The sequence below is a fragment of the Rhinolophus sinicus genome, chromosome X, assembly GCF_036562045.2.
Source record: "Rhinolophus sinicus isolate RSC01 chromosome X, ASM3656204v1, whole genome shotgun sequence".
NCBI classification, from domain to species: Eukaryota; Metazoa; Chordata; class Mammalia; order Chiroptera; family Rhinolophidae; genus Rhinolophus; species Rhinolophus sinicus.
In genome coordinates this window covers 85,482,833-85,500,189 of record NC_133768.1, presented here as the reverse complement: position 1 = coordinate 85,500,189, position 17,357 = coordinate 85,482,833, and the positions used below count along the sequence as shown (strand labels likewise).

Sequence of the window (17,357 nt, the reverse complement as noted above, 5' to 3'; positions counted from 1 at the left end):
GTTGTGTGCATGTGTATGTGTAAAGAGAGAGAGGGGAGTGAGAGAGAAAAGCACAAATGATAAAGCAACAAGAGTAAAAATGTTAGGTGAAGTTGAAGTAAAGGGTATACATGGATGTGCTTTGTACTGTTTTTATTTTTACATGTTATCTGTACGTTTGAAATTATTTCCAAGTAAAAAGTTAAAATAAGGAGGAACCAAGATGGTGCAGTAGGTAAACACTGTGCTTACCTTCTCTCATGACCACATCAAAATTACAACTAATCTGCAGAACAACCATTATTGAGAACCACCTAAAATCAAGCTGAACTGAAGCTTTTCAACTAAGGGCATGCAGAAGAAACCACCTCCAGATTGGTAGGAATGTCAGAGACGTGGAACAGGCTGGTCTCACACCCGTGTGTGATCATTAAAGAGTGGGAGGGCTATTTTGGCTATGGGGGTGCCTCACCATTCCCTAGAAGGGCAAGAGATCACAACCCCCCTCCAGCGCAAGGTTCCAGTGCTGGGGAGAGAAGTACCCATAAATTTTGGTTGTGTAAACCAGCGGACATTGTGACTGAGTGAGACTGAGTGCGGCTGCACTCCCAGGCACACCTGTTACAGGGACTGTATGGGGACTTACCCACCAGTGGAATCACTCGCTCTGAGCTCCAGCGCTGGGGCAACAGCTGAAAAGACGGCAGGACAAATGCTGGGGAATTGTGTTATCTGGCTTGGGATGGGGGCTGGAGAGGCAGCTTTCTCCTGGACGGGGGAACTGGCGGAGGCCATTGTTTCTTTGTTGAGCCCTCTCCCTTCCCATGCGTGAACACAGACCATATCTGAGTCTCTGCAGTTTGTTCACCCTGGCTATTTGAGACCTGGCCCCGCCCAACTTTCGGTAATACCCAGGCTGCTTTCAGTGGCTTTGCGTACAGACCACTTGCCTTGGCTCAAGCTGCAGACTTTCTTAGACTCTCAGAGGTTTGTGGAACTGAGGCAAGCAGCATCTGGCTTGAGTGTGTCCTGTACTTCTGGTTGAGAAGCCCTAAGCTGGCACAAGCGACAGCTGGACTAGGTTTGCGGCTTGGCCTCTCAAGGCACTTCCAAGCATAGCATGGGCGGCAGCTGTCTTCGGATTTCTTTCTGGCTCCCCCTGCATGGCCCTGGGTGGGGCACGGGCTATGGCTGAAGTAGACCTAAACGGATCCCCTCCAAATTGGTCTTCGGGCTGGCGTCCTCAATGGTCAGATTCAAAATGAGCTGGAGCCATAGGATCAGCCCCTGCACAACAACTCTTCCACTGTAGTCAAGGCCAGTCCTCACAACCAGTGAGCCTAAGGATCAGTCCCTCCCACTGATGTGCAATTATCAACCAAGGCTCAACTACAAGAGGAGGGCACACACAATCCACACAAGGGACATACCTGGAGTGCAGGGCTCAGGTGACCAGAAAGACTGCACCACTGAAACCCACAGCACACCTACGACATAACGCCACTCTACTAGGACCAGAGGACATAACAGCCCTACCTAATACATAGAAACAAACGAAGGGAGCCAGATAAAATGGGGAAGACAAAGAAACATGTCCCAATGGAAAGAACAGAACAAAGCTCCAGAAAAACAACTAAGTGAAATGGAGATAAGCAACCTATCAGACACAGAGTTCCAAACACTGGTTATAAGAATGCTCAGTAATCTCAGGGAGAACTTCAACAGAGAGAGAGGAAGCATAAAAATGGAGATGAAAACCATAAAGAACGAGTCAGAAATAAAGGATACAATAACAGAAATGAAGAATGTATTACAGGGAATCAACAGTAGATTAGATGAAGCAGAGGATCCAACCAGCGATGTAGAAGATAAGGTAGTAGAAAACACCCAACTAGAACAGCAAAAAGAATCAAAAAAATTGAGGAGACTTTTAAGGGGCCTCCGGGATAATATCAAGCATACCAATGTTCGCATTATAGGGGTATCAGAAGGAGAAGAGAAATAGCTAGGAATTGAAAACTTATTGAAGAAATAATGACAGAAAACTTCCCTAGCCTGGTGAAGGAAATAGACATTCAAGCCCAGGAAGCCCATAGAGTCCCAAACAAGATGAACCGAAAGAGGCCAACACCTAGACATATCATAATTAAAATGCCAAAGTTCAAATACGAAGAGAAAATCTTGAAAGCAGCAAGAGAAAGAAAAGCAGTTACCTAAAAGGGAGCCCCCATAAGACTGGCAGCTGATTTCTCAACAGAAACTTTGCAGGCAAGAGGAGAGTGGCAGGAAATATTCCAAGTGATGAAAAGCAACGACATACAACCAAGATTGCTCTACCCAGCAAGGCTGTCATTTAGAATTGAAGGACAGATAAGGAGCTTCCCAGACAAGAAAAAGCTGAAGGAGTTCATCACCACCAAACCAGTATTACAAGGAATCTTAGAGGGACTTCTTTAAGATGGGAGGGGGGTTAAGGATGGGTGAAAGGGGAAGGGATTAAGAAGTACAAATTGGTTGTTATACAGTAGTCATGGGGATGTAGGGTATAGCATAAGGAATATAGTCAATAATATTGTAATAACTAGGTATGGTGCCAGATAGGTACTAGATCTATCAGGGTGATAGATGGGAATGGGGTTGGGGGTAGGGTAAAAAAGGTGAAGGCATTAAGCAATACAAATTGGTAGTTAATACAGTATGGGGTATATAATCAACAATGCTATAAAGATCATGAAAGGTGCCAGATGGGCACTGGGCTTATCAGGGGGATCATGTCATAGACTGTGTAGATGCCTGACCAATGTGCTACACACCTGAAGCTGAAGTAGAATAATATTGAATGACAGCTATAACTAAATATACAGGTATATATAGTCACAGGATATGGAGTACAAGATAGGGAAGTTAGTCAATGGTATTGTAGCAGCTATATAAGTTGTCAGGGGGTCGTCACTTGGGGAGTAGGTTATCATTTTATGAGGGGTTCAAATGTCCAACTATTATGTTACTTTGTACACCTGAAACTAATTAAAAAATGGGAAAAAAAAGTTAAAGATAAACATTAGATAGCCCAAATATTTTTCAGTATAGTTCTAGGAATGCAGTTTTTCCTTAAAAACCATTCCAACCCCTTTCCTCTCATATTTGTATACAGATAATTAAGGGATTCTTAGTATATTAATTATAATATATTGTCACTGTTATGTTTGAAGTTTCAACTATAGGCTGTGTCTTATTTTTTCTAAATAGTTTTGACCTGCTTATATTGAAAGAAGTGGTGCAAAAAATGGCAGGAATAGAAATTACAGAGGAAATGACAATGGAGCAACTAGAGGCCATGACTGGTGGGGAACAACTGAAAGCTGAGGTGAGAGTTGCTATTTTTGTTTATTGACTTTTTAAATTCAAAATGTGTGCATGTGCATAGTAAAGAATCCAAACAGTACATAACTATTAGGTTGGTACAAAAGTAATTTTGGTTTTTGCAATATTTAACCTTTTAAACCACAATTACTTTTGCACCAACCTAATACATAAAGCCAAACATTAGAGCCATACATACCCTCCTCACACTACTGCCCCCAGCTCCCTTTTAAAAATTGAGATATACTAGTTATTTTAACCTTTTTAAAAAGCTGAAACAAAGTATAAAAAGAGTATAAGTAATACATTTGTAAGATAAATAAATATCAAATCTTCTGTGGTCCTTGATATCCTAACTGGCATAAATCTGAACATAGTTACTCTTTTGTTGAATCTATTCCACACTGTATAAAGAATAATCCTTTATAAGGGACTGCAAGGTAGAAAATGGAAAATATGTAGAAGCTTCAGGACAATTGACAGTTATCTTTAAGCCAGTGACTATAACCAGTAATGGTGTCACTAAAATAATTTGTGCATAAAGGGAATGAATGTAGACTGTATGAGTTATGTTCAGGATTGTAACTGAACCTTTTCTGTCTTTTTTCAAATCAGATGGCATATGTTATGTACTGTACGCTGGTCAATCTATGTCTTCTCTTTCGTAGGGTGGTTATTTTGGCCAGATCAGAAACACTAAAAAGTCCTCCCAGAGATTAAAGGATGCACTATTGGACCATGATCTTGCTCTTCCTCTCTGTTTGCTTATGGCTCAGCAGAGGAATGGGGTGATCTTTCAGGAAGGTGGAGAGAAACATTTGAAACTTGTGGGAAAGCTGTATGACCAGGCAAGTTGAAGTGGCTTTTGTGTGCATGTGGATTTTTTTATCCTGATAATGGCAAATATAGAGTGTTACATAACTTGGAAAATGTCATTTTGCACATCATATGAGTGTGAAACAGCTCTAATATAAAATAGACATTCTGGAAATATACGTTATTTCTGTGCAAATTACGATATTTAAGTGATGGATCTTGGAGATGTAATAATCTGTAGAAGTATTCAATTAAGTAGATAACTTAAAGTTGTTTGCTCTCATATCTTTCCTGATCTCTGTAATTCTGTAATTTCAATCACAACAAAGTAGATTGATCTTTATTTATAAATGTTAAGCAACAAACCCTATGGTTAGCCTACAAAATGTGTTTGACTATCACTATATTACAAGGAAAACAAAAATCATACATGTTTAAATAAAGATTTCATCTTTTAAGGGCTAAAGAATTGAGTTTCATATATATAAAATTGTTGTATGTGATTTAAGTAAATATATTCTACTAAAAGTGATGAACAATAGCTTGGAACTTGAGACCTGGTTGATATTAAACCCTTAGATTAGTCAACTTTTCAGGATCTCAGTGTCTTTTTTGTAATATGATTATATGATTATGTTTGTAGATTGTCTCTAAAGTTCTTTCAAATTGTAAAATTTAAATTCTTTTTAATCAAAATATTGTTAAAATGACATCTTAATCATTTTGGAAAATGTTTATGTAAAATGGTGGCACATTTGTGTTTTTTTGTCTTATTTTTTAAATTTAGTGTCATGATACCCTGGTACAGTTTGGTGGGTTTTTGGCATCTAATCTAAGCACAGAAGATTATATAAAGCGAGTGCCTTCAATTGATGTGCTCTGTAACGAATTTCATACACCCCATGATGCAGCATTTTTCCTGTCTAGGCCAATGTATGCACACCATATTTCAGTAAGTATAAATCTTTGCTGCCACTCAAGAATGATTCCAAACTAGTTTTTACTGTTTTATTTGTAATTGCATTTTACTTTGACATAGATATAGATTATGTCTCTTGGGGAGTTACTCTTTTGTTAATACCCAACTCTGAGCAGTGTATAATGAAAATGCCCCCTTTAAAATTAAGTCTTAGTAGTTCTATAATTTTACTGTTATTATGCCACCAGTTGTTCAGGTTGATGTCTTATGGACCCTCTGGAACTGTAATTCTCAAACATTAGTGTAGGTGAGAATCACCAGGAAGCATCTGAAAACCTCAGTCCCATGTCCCTAAATACTAATTTAGTAGCTTGAATGGTACCTGTGAATTTATTTTGTTTTGTACGTTTGTTTTTCAACAAGCACAAGGTGAACGTGACACTCCTTTTGAATACAGAGTCTTGTTTTCTCAATGACAATATCCCTGTCAGATAGTTGACTTGTTATTACACATACTGTCTTGAAAGAAATATAGACTGTTCTAAAACCTCTTATGGTCTTTGTTGTGTGACTTCTAGGAAAGGTGTATCTATGGTTCTTGTTTTATTTCTCTCCACCTAAATGAAACAACTAAAACCAAACAACAACAGTCAAACTAGAGCCTTCCCAAATGGTATCCCAGTAGTGACTGTATTGAAATTCAAGTAAGGATGTGGAGGAAGAGGAGACAGCCCTCTGTCCTCTAGCTGCCACCTGGACTCTGCAAAGCAGTGACCTCTAATGGGAATTCACTTTTCCTTTCCCCTCAGGGCCATGGTCAATCCTTTGGAAACTGTGGTACTTGCCCACTCTGACTGGTGTCCCAGCATATTCTTCATTTTTACGTAGACTTGAATTCTGTTTTTTGTTGTTTTTAAATCTGTACTATACAAGGCTTTCACTATAGATTTGGGAGAAGATCTTGGTCCTTTCTCTTAAACTAGGATCCCATCTTTGTTTCCAGTAAGGGTATAGGGCTGTGTAGTAAGAGAGTGGAAAAAAGGCTGCTGAGAAATTTGGGGCTAATTAATCATTTAATGGACCACCAGCTCTTAGTGTTTACATGCCAACTGCTCCAGTTTCACACCTCCCTCTAACTAAATGTTAATTGATTTAATTATCACTTTATTGTCATTATGCAGCTATTTTGTGCTATATACTCTCTAGAGGGAAAAGGGGGATAAAGGAGTAGGATTAGGCCTTCTCTTTTAGAATCCAGAAAATTGTATGCTCTCTTTGCATAGTTATGTCTTGTGTTGTCGCCCCACCCCACAGTAGATCAGTCTCAGCTATACAACAGGGGACCTGATTTCTTGAAGGACTGAGGTGGGAGAATTTCTTCATCTCAGGAATTCTGACCTGCCCTGTGCTATACTGAGAAGAGAACACCCTAATCAGCGATATTGAACCCTAGCAAACAGGAACACCTGGTTGCCTGAGGTTGGCTGAACTTTTCCAGGTCAGAAAATGGAGCAGGTCATTCATACCAATAGCTACCTTTTCTGTAGCCTGTGTAAAATATTATGGCTGTATCATTTTAAGAGATACAAAAATTGAAACAAAAAAAAGTCATTTCCCTTTCAGGGTTGAGGAGGAAAGCAAAGAGCTATATAGAGATGGCTATACAGTCAAGTCAGGGATAAGTCTGTTACCCATAGAACCTGATGCCACATGCCACCTTCTGGAAAGGGAGTTCTTTGGAACCTTGGTTGTACTGGATGGTATCTAACCTTCCCTGGATTCTTGCTTTTGCTTCTTGGGTGAAAGCCTCTCTTGAAGAGCCTTCGAAGAGAGAGTATGAGTATTGGAGGACTGCTAGGTCCCTTTCGTAAATTGACTACCAGCAGGCTTTCATGGGAATTCAGCCAACCAAACACTGCTTAGATTATTGAGCCAACAAGAGCTTTTTGAACTATAATTAGAAGTACAGCAGTAACTGTGAATATCAGTTCTATCCATAGATCTAGTTCCTCAGGTGATTTGAGATGTAGAGTTATTGTGCTTCTACATTTGGCTGAAGATGTGAACTTGACAAGGGAGTTAAACTGACTTTATACAAGGAAATATTCATCCTAGGTAAATATGAAATGTAGGTGTCTTTTCTGATCATGCCTATCATTTTTAACTAGGTAGGGAATGGGGTGGGGGGTGCCTAGCAATAGAAGTCACAGATTCAGAACCATAGGATTGGGGAGACTGGGTCTATCATATAACCTATAAACTATAACCTAATTTTCAGTTTTAATTGCTGAGACCCACCTTGCAACATGGGTCTGAAAGAAAGTTAGTAATCTAGATCTCACCTAAATCAGGTAGCTAAACTATCTTATTCAGGTAGTTTCAGCACTGTTTTATCCTGTGTTTTGTTAGAACCTTGACAGATGTCATTCTGCTCACATAAATTTATATTAATAGTTATCATCAATGGACCTGCCCTCAAAATTTTAAAACCCTTTCTTATCCCAGGTGCTATTCTCTCAGGTCTTGATGTAATTGGGGCTTCTCTCTCATAAATAATGTTCTTTGTAGCTTTGCCACCTGTGTGGTCTCAGTAATTAACAGTGTGCTCTCCAAAATGCGAATAACAGGATATAAATCTTCCCATTTCTAGAGTAATTATACGATCTCAGAGCCTGCTTGAGATACCCTCTGGAACAAAGAGTACTTGGTATATCTTCAAGTCCAGTGAGCCTGGGATATATCAGCACTCAGGAGGGAAGGCAGCTGGACCTTAAGGAGCCAAGACTCTTGACTATCACAATGCAAAACTGGAAGTAGAAGCTTTGACCTCTGACCTTCTAGTTCTCGGTTTCATGTTTAGCACAAACTGTGAATGATTTAAGTGCTTTTCTAACATAAAGAAGAATCTAGTTTTAGATCTCCTCTTAGGTTCATCTTTAGGGATGATGCCTAACCCAAACAAAATTTTCTGGGTGAGAGCTCTTTCATCCTAAAGAAATGAAAGGATGAGAAAAGAGCAGTAGCTCCACTTGGTGTTATTTTCTTTTTGACATTTGGCATATACTTTGTGAACTAATATGTAGGTCCTCCCAATTGTACTAACAGGTTCTTTTTCTCATATGGCCTTCCTCTGACTCTTCCCCCAAATTAGGATAAACCAATCAGACCAAAAAAGCTGCAGTGTTAGTTCCTACACACTTTAAACTCCAGCGTACCATAGCAATTAATAGAAAATCTTATTTAGCTTAGCATTAGGGTGACCAGTTGGTCCTAGCTTACCTAGGACTTTCCCAGTTTTAGCACTAAAGTTTTGTATGCCAGGAAACCCCTCAGTCACTGGCAAACTTGGACAGTTGGTCACCCTACTTAGCAGTCTTATGGTAACTTTCTTATAACCTTTCTTAGTGTTGATCCAGCTTCTTAATTGACAAATTAGGACAGCTGATAGGGCTACATGTAGTGATAAAACATTCTGTCCTGGTTGGCTATTACTAGTTCCATTCTGCCTCTTTACTAGTGTTAAGACCCTCTACTTGGTCCCTTGAATACCTCAAAAGCAGGAGTGGAAACCCTACATGTCCAATCTTTGAAGCAGCAGTAAGAGAGAATAGGGTGGGGGGAATGGACTAGGGGCACACATACCCTAGTCACTTATTCGACAGGTCATGTACAGTAAGAATCTTCTTGAAAGCTCCTAGTGAGCACACAGGACTAAAAAGTGGAACAGCTTTCAGGGATGATTTATCTTAAAATAAATGTTCACAAGAAATTAGAATTCCTACAACAGTTTTGATTGGTCATCTTCTGATTCTTGAAAAGGGAACATAGGTTTTTACACTATGAAAGTCAATGCTGTAAATTGTGCTGTGTGTATGTTTATTTTTATTTCCAGTCCAAGTATGACGAACTTAAAAAATCAGAAAAGGGAAGTAAACAGCAACATAAAGTTCACAAGTACATTACGTCATGTGAAATGGTGATGGCTCCTGTCCATGAAGCAGTGGTCTCCTTACATGTTTCCAAAGTCTGGGATGACATCAGCCCTCAATTCTATGCCACATTCTGGTCATTGACAATGTATGACCTTGCAGTTCCACACACCAGCTATGAACGGGAAGTCAATAAACTTAAAGTCCAGATGAAAGCAATTGATGACAATCAGGAAATGGTAGGTTTTTGTTTTAGTAGCTCAAGTACAATAACTTCATGGCTTTAATTCAACATTACCCGTACTTTGTATTAGCTCAGGTTTCTTAAAGCTACAATCTTGTTGCTAAATGGGTTTAATGGTGACCTCTCGATGGTTGGGGCAGGTGCTTGGTGAGTACATGGAGGTTTTGATCAATCAAAAGGTGTTTGAGTTTGCTTTTATACTGAAGGTTGTGTTAGCAACTTAAAATGATCTGTGTGACTCCATTTGCAAGAGCAATAGGGGTTCCCAAAAGGAGAACTTTTTAGGAGAAGGCTTTATTGGTGAGGTGAGTCTTGATCTGGGTAGCCCTTGAAGGTAGATTGAGTTTGAAAAAATGGAGGCAAATTGGCTACTCCAGATTCAGAAAAGGTGTGAAGTAGTAGCAAGTTTAAGGACACCACTTTTACTTTAGTGAATGGGCTTAGTGATAAATTTGAGTGGTTGGGATGGGGCCAGAGTATGTAGAACAATGAATGTTAGAAAAGAGGACTTGATACAATTGAGAGCTATTTTAGATTCCTGACTAGGGGTGTGATAATGGTAAAAAGGTACTTTAGAAAGGTTACTTGTGGCTGCGGTATGAGGGATACATTTGATAAGAGGAAGGGACTGGCATTAGGCTAGAGATCACCTAGGTGGCTGTTTTCAGTAACTCATTGCGAAGTACTAAGAGCATAGACTATGGTGGAGGTAATAGGGATGAACAAGACATAAGCAATTGGGATATTGGAATGAAGGAGAAGGAAGAGTCAAACATGAATGACTCAGACTAAAAGTACCAGTTGGGAAGGTAGTCTATTTTGATGGGGTACAAAGACTGGATGACTTTGCCTCGAACTTATTAAGTGGACGTGAACGCACATCTGAGTCGACTCCTAACATCCCTGTTGAAGTAATGAATATAAAGTATCAGCATTTATCTCTTTTTGAATTTTTTAATTAAATGGAGGTAATGTGCCTATAGTTAGAAAAGTGTCTAACTTATACTTTGTAGCCTCCAAATAAAAAGAAAAAAGAGAAGGAGCGCTGTACTGCTCTTCAGGACAAGCTTCTTGAAGAAGAAAAGAAACAGATGGAACATGTACAGCGAGTTCTACAGAGACTGAAACTGGAAAAGGACAATTGGCTTTTAGCAAGTAAGTTGTTGGAATTGCTAGATTCCTGCTACTGCTAAATTACAAAAGCAAACCACATAACTTTGGAAGTGTTGAAGTGTATTATGTTTGTGTTTCAACTTTGTTCACTATCCCATTCTTTGGTTATTCATTAATGCAGTATTAACTTCACATGTTCACTGAAGGAACTGATTTAGTTTGCTGGTGAAATTAATTAACTTATATCTATAATATTGGCAGTTTATCATTCAGGTTTTCTGTATAAATTCATATTTCTGGAGAAATTATAGATACAAAAGTGTCCATAGAGTGAAAATGAAAGTCTTATCCCAGGCATGACCTTTTGGTTACAAACTATAAATAGTTTGTGGTTTTATAGCATTCTCTACACTAAAGTTAATGTGTTGTCATGTTTAGCAGCCTTGAGGCACTTGAGGAAGTTTACCACTTAATATATTGTTCCCTTATTTTTAGAATCTACCAAAAATGAGACCATCACAAAATTTCTACAGCTGTGTATATTTCCTCGATGTATTTTTTCAGCAATTGATGCTGTTTACTGTGCTCGTTTTGTTGAATTGGTACATCAACAGAAAACTCCAAATTTTTCCACACTTCTTTGCTATGATCGAGTAAGTTCTTTTTATTGCAACCTTTGAAAAAAGTCTCACACAAAGATAGCTAAACATTATAATCTATAGAAGTATTATTGTGTGTGTTGTTAAAAGCATGAACTCAAGAGCCAAGTGCCTGAACTTGAAGCCTAGCTCTGCTACTTTCTAGCTACATGATCTTTGACAAGTTTTTTTTTAACCTCTCTGTGCCTCAGTTTTCTTAACTGTAAAATGGGATAATAGTACTTGCTTTATAAGATTGTTGTGAGGATTAAATGAGTCACTACACACAAGAGCACTTTGAATAGTGCCTGATATATAATAAATACTGCTAGTTAATCTATTAACTCAACATTTGGGTATATATGTTTGTCAAAATAGGTAGAACTCTCTTTTCCATTTTTAACCTTCACCCCCTCAAAATGAACAAAAAAAACCTTATACCTTCACACATAAATAAAAGCAGGGATGCCTTTCAGTATGGTCACATTCACAGATTTTTTTGCCACTGGCTTTTTTCTTAATAAATTACTGCATTTTGTGGTTTAAAAATGTAACATATGTTACAGCATGTCAACTGCCTATTTCAAGTTTCTATCAGCCTCACCTCTGCTTATTGTCCTCCTAACCCCAGTAGTATCTATGGCTAAGCTAAGTCTTTGTTAAAGAAGTTATGATGTAATAATAATGATAGTTTTTTTTTGTCATTGTAAATCAGCTGTCTTTATAAAAGTTATTTTTGTTGTTGCTTCATGAATGTGCTATTTCCTCACAAAAGTCAAAATCTTTAAAGATCTCTGGAATTGTAACTATAAAAGGGGAAGATACATTTTGACTAAACCTACCTGTTTAGTTTATGATTTGCTATAACATGATCTTTTAATCTTTTGAACTAATTTTGAACTTGATTTGTTTTTTATTTTTCAAACATTTTTTTCCTGTAGGTTTTCTCTGACATAATTTACACAGTCGCAAGCTGTACTGAAAATGAAGCTAGTCGATACGGGAGATTTCTTTGCTGCATGTTGGAGACTGTAACCAGGTGGCACAGTGATAGAGCTACATATGAAAAGGTATGATTAATAAATACACTTACATTTATACCTATGCATATGACCACTTCCAGTAATCTCTAGGTTGTTCAGTTATAAAAAGGAAGCTGAGTTGAAGATTCAGTTACAAAGCGATGTTTAAAATTTAAGCATAATTCATCCATTATTAAAAAGGGCTATATATTTTTATGCTATCTCAAACTGACGACATTCCAAATTAATATCATTGAATAAGATGAACCTAACTGTGAAAATTACTTATTATTCAAATATACATCATGTTTTCATGTGGAATCATTAGTCTACTTAAGGGACAGAATTTTTCTTTTAAAGTAACAACCTTTTTCCCCCTTAGGAATGTGGAAATTATCCAGGATTCCTTACTATATTACGGGCAACTGGATTCGATGGTGGAAATAAAGCTGATCAATTAGACTATGAAAATTTTCGACATGTTGTACATAAATGGCATTACAAACTAACCAAGGTGAAAAAAATGTATTTCTCAAAGGTGGTATTTTCTCTTCATACTCATACTTTTATAATAACAGATTTTTAAATGTTTGTTGTAGGCATCGGTACATTGCCTTGAAACAGGCGAATATACTCACATCAGGAATATCTTGATTGTGCTAACAAAAATACTTCCTTGGTACCCTAAAGTTTTGAATCTGGGTCAGGCTTTGGAAAGAAGAGTGCATAAAATCTGCCAAGAAGAAAAAGAGAAGAGGCCTGATCTATATGCATTGGCTATGGGGTAACACAATTATACTTTAATGTGATTTATGAGACTAGATGACAGAAGGATTCTGAAGACTTTAAAATGTTTTACAGTGGTGAAGTGTATCTTCTTCCTTACTTCAGGAGATTATGGGAGATTATGCGATCATGTTCCCACAGGCTGGTGAGAGTTGTCACTTCTAATTATCAGGTTCCAGTCTATACTGGATGATAATTTCACAAGTCATATATAATAGATCTTGGTTTGAAAAAAATGTAATTTTATCATCAGTTGGGTTATCAGATCTTCAATAGTGAAAAAAGGCATCTTAGTTTAAGGATTAATTTACATTGAAATTTTTATTTTTAAGAAAGTATCTAAAGCTCTCTATAAATACCTTAAGAACTTACTGAAAATTAATATTTTTTGTTCCCTGGAATTAAGTAGCAGAGTGAATAACTTGCTAATTTTATTCTTTTAAACCCCATGTTTGTGCTTTTTGATTTGTATTTGTATATTTAAACACTTTGTGCGACTTTCAGCTACTTTGGGCAGTTGAAAAGTAGAAAGTCATACATGATACCTGAAAATGAGTTTCATCACAAAGACCCGCCTCCGAGGAATGCAGCTGCCAGTGTACAAAATGGGCCTGGTGGTGGGCCTTCTTCATCGGCCATAGGAAGTGCATCTAAATCAGATGAAAGCAGTACTGAGGAGACTGGTATGCTTATTTGTAGAAATTTATAAGTAACATGCTTTGTTTGAACAAACTTAAATGTTTTGTATCACATGACAAGTACAATGCTGGCTTAGTATTACTTTTTCATTACCTAGGTAAGAGTATGTAACCGTCAAGAAGTAATCCTTTGTTTCTTTTTAATTAATCTGTAATCATTTTGCTGTGAAATTGTAGTTTAATTGCATTTAGGAACTCATCAAATAAAACCTTACTTTTATTTCAGATAAATCAAGAGAGAGATCTCAATGTGGTGTGAAAGCTGTTAATAAAGCTTCTAGTGCCACACTGAAAGGGAATTCAAGCAATGGAAATAGTAGCTCTAACAGGTAGGAACACTGTGCTCGCTATATAAGTATGTGTATGTCAAAATTCTGAATTCTTACATGACTAACCTCATTAGACATGAATGGAAGAAGGTAGTAATTGAATGCTATGAAATTCATTTATGTTGGACTTTGACGTTTTGATGATGTGCTTACCATCCTCACTGTGTTTTGTATAATGTTAAGACTGACTTTGTTTCCACTGCTGGGATATGCAGGGGAAGGTAGGTGGTGAAATTAAAACATTTTAGGATTGAGTGTTTTCTGTGGACAATCTGGATAAGAATACTTAACATAAGAGAAGACTACACTGATTTAGGTCAGTGATGCATCCAGCCAAGTAATCTAGTTCCTGATAGTAGCACCCTTGGTTGGCTTATGGGATAATTTTGGTTGTAGTCCTCAAAGGTTACAAATGTATACAAAAAAGTGCCTGGCATCGCTTTGATCATTCTTTATAATCTGCTATTCATGAATTTGATTATTTATACTTATGGTACTTCCTTTTTACTTGTCTAAAAGTCCTTTACTTTTCAAAGGGCTATTCTTAGATCTATAATTTTTTTAAATTAAAGTTTATTGGGGTGACAATTGTTAGTAAAGTTACATAGATCTCAGGTGTACAATTCTACATAACATCATCTATAAATCCCATTGTGTGTTTACCACCCAGAGTCAGTTCTCCTTCCATTACCATATATTTGATCCCCTTTACCCTCATCTACCATCCCCTCCCCCCTTACCCTCTGGTAACCACCAAACTGTTGTCTGTGTCTATGAGTTTTTGTTCCTCATTTGTTTGTCTTGTTATTTGTTGTTTTTGGTTCCTATACCACATATCAGTGAAATCATATGGTTCTCTCGTTTTCTGTCTGACTTATTTCACTTAGCATTATATTCTCACGATCCATCCATGTTGTCACAAATGATCCTATTTCATCTTTTCTTACTGCCGAATAGTATTCCATTGTGTATATATACCACAACTTCTTTATCCATTCATCTATCGAAGGATATTTTGGTTGTTTCCATGTCTTGCCACCATAAATAAAGCTGCAATGAACATTGGAGCACACGTGTCTTTATGTATAAGTGTTTTCAGATTTTTTGGGTAGATACCTAGGAGTGGGATTGCTGGGTCATACTATAGTTCTATTTTTAAATTTTGAGGAGCCTCCACACTGCCTTCCATAGTGGCTGCACCAGTCTGCATTCCCACCAACAGTGTATGAAGGTTCCTTTTTCTCCACAGCCTCTCCAATACTTGTTACTATTTCTCTTGTTGATGATAACCATTCTAATTGGGGTGACGTGATATCTCATTGTGGTTTTTATTTGCATTTGTCTGGTGATTAGTGATGTTGAGCATTTTTTCATAAGTCTATTTGCCATTTGTATGTCCTCTTTGGAGAAATATCTCTCCAGGTCCTCTGCCCACTTTTCAATTGGGTTGTTTGTTTTTTTGCTGTTGAGTTTCATGAGTTCCTTATATATTTTGGATATCAGCCCCTTATCGGAGGCACTGTTTGCAAAAATCTTCTCCTATTCAGTTGGTTGCCTCTTTATTTTGTCGATGGTTTCTTTTGCTGTGCAGAAGCTTTTAAGTTTGATATAGTCCCATTCATTTATTTTAGCTTTTACTTCCCTTGCCTTTGGAGTCAAATTCATAAAATGTTCTTTGAACCCAAGGTCCATAAGTTTAGTACCTATGTTTTCTTCTATGCAGTTTATTGTTTCAGGTCTTATGCTTAAGTCTTTGATCCATTTTGAATTAATTTTGGTACATGGTGACAGATAGCAGTCCAGTTTCATTCTTTTGCACGTGGCTTTCCAATTCTCCCAGCACCATTTATTAAAGAGGCTGTCTTTTCTCCATTGTATGTTTTTTGCTTCTTTGTCAAAAATTATCTGTCCATATTTATGGGGTTTATTTCCGGGTTCTCAATTCTATTCCATTGGTCTATGTGTCTGTTTTTCTGCCAATACCGTGCTGTTTTGATTATTGTTGCCCTGTAGTACAAGCTAAAGTCAGGGAGTGTCATACCTTCAGCATTGTTCTTTTTTGTTAAGATTACTTTGGCTACTCAGAGTCTTTTGTGATTCTAAACGAATCTGATGATTTTTTGTTCTATTTCTGTAAAAGATGCCATTGGGATTTTGATGGGGATTGCATTAAATCTGTATATTGCTTTGGGTAATATGGCCATTTTAACTATTCCAATCCATGAGCATGGAATGTTTTTCCATTTCTTTGTGTCTTCTTCCATTTCTTTTAAAAATGTCTTGTAGTTTTCAGCATATAGGTCTCTCACATGCTTGGTTAAGTTTATTCCTAGGTATGTTATTCCCTCTGCTGCAATTGCAAAAGGAATTGTTTTTCTTTTTCTTTTCCTGAGTTCATTGTTAGTATATAGGAAAGCAATGGACTTTTGTACGTTGATTTTGTAGCCAGCCACATTACTGTATTCGTTGATTGTTTCTAATAGCTTTTTTGGTGGAGTCTTTAGGGTTTTCTACATACAGCATCATGTCATCTGCAAAGAGTGACAGTTTCACTTCTTCATTCGCAATTTGGATGCCTTTTATTTCTTTCTCTTGCCTGATTGCTCTGGCGAGGACTTCCAACACTATGTTGAAAAGCAGAGGTGATAGGGGACAGCCCTATCGTGTTCCTGAACGTAGAGCGAAGGGCTTCAGTTTTTCACCCTTAATTATGAGATCAGCTGAGGGTTTGTCTTATATGGCCTTTGTTATGTTAAGGTATTTTCCTACTATACCTATTTTATTAAGTTTTTTAATCATAAATGGATGTTGTATCTTGTCAAATGCTTTTTCTGCGTCAATTGACATAATCATATGATTTTTTTCCCTTTATTTTGTTTATGTGAGGTATCACATTGATGGATTTGCATATGTTGAACCATCCTTGTGCCACTGAGATGAACCAGACTTGGTTGTGATGAATAATCTTTTTAATGCATTGTTTCATTTGATTTGCTGGAATTTTGTATAGGATTTTTGCATCTGTATTCATCAGAGATATTGTTCTGTAGTTCTCTATTTTTTGTTGTCCCTGCCTGGTTTCGGTATCAGGGTAATGTTGGCCTCATAAAATGAGTTAGGGAGTACTGTGTCTTCTTCAATTTTTTGGAAGAGTTTGAGCAGGATTGGTATTCGATCCTCTTTGAAGGTTTGGTAGAATTTACTAGTGAAGCCATATGATCCAGGACTTTTGCTGTTGTGAAGGTTTTGGATGCCTGACTCAATTTCGTTACTGGTGATTGGTCTGTTGAGATTTTCCAGTTCTTCATGGTTCAGCCTAGGAAGGCTATATGTTTCTAAGAACTTGTCCATTTCTTCTAGGTTATTGAATTTGGTGGCATATAGTCCTTCATAGTATTCTTGGATGATCCTTTGTATTTCTGTGGCATCCGTGGTAACTTCCTCTTTTTCATTTATGATTTTTTTTTTATTTTTTATTTATTGAGGTGACAATTGTTAGTAAAATTACATAGATTTCAGAT

At 37.4% G+C, this 17,357-nt stretch overlaps 1 protein-coding gene across 13 annotated transcripts in view; it reads left to right on the top strand.

The window, feature by feature from the left end:
• THOC2 (THO complex subunit 2) overlaps window positions 1–17,357 on the top strand; it is a 152,773-nt gene that overhangs the window by 116,401 nt on the left and 19,015 nt on the right. For all 13 annotated transcript variants that reach the window (XR_012493507.1, XR_012493508.1, XM_074324168.1 and 10 more), the window contains 11 exons: window positions 3,229–3,346; window positions 4,011–4,190; window positions 4,946–5,110; window positions 8,970–9,245; window positions 10,264–10,405; window positions 10,859–11,016; window positions 11,943–12,071; window positions 12,406–12,537; window positions 12,623–12,807; window positions 13,314–13,492; window positions 13,734–13,836. Coding sequence is in view for 11 of the 13 variants with exons in the window: in XM_074324168.1 (XP_074180269.1) it covers window positions 3,229–3,346; window positions 4,011–4,190; window positions 4,946–5,110; window positions 8,970–9,245; window positions 10,264–10,405; window positions 10,859–11,016; window positions 11,943–12,071; window positions 12,406–12,537; window positions 12,623–12,807; window positions 13,314–13,492; window positions 13,734–13,836 (1,767 nt within the window). In the remaining 2 variants the exon portion in view is untranslated. The remainder of the gene's footprint in view (window positions 1–3,228; window positions 3,347–4,010; window positions 4,191–4,945; window positions 5,111–8,969; window positions 9,246–10,263; window positions 10,406–10,858; window positions 11,017–11,942; window positions 12,072–12,405; window positions 12,538–12,622; window positions 12,808–13,313; window positions 13,493–13,733; window positions 13,837–17,357) is intronic.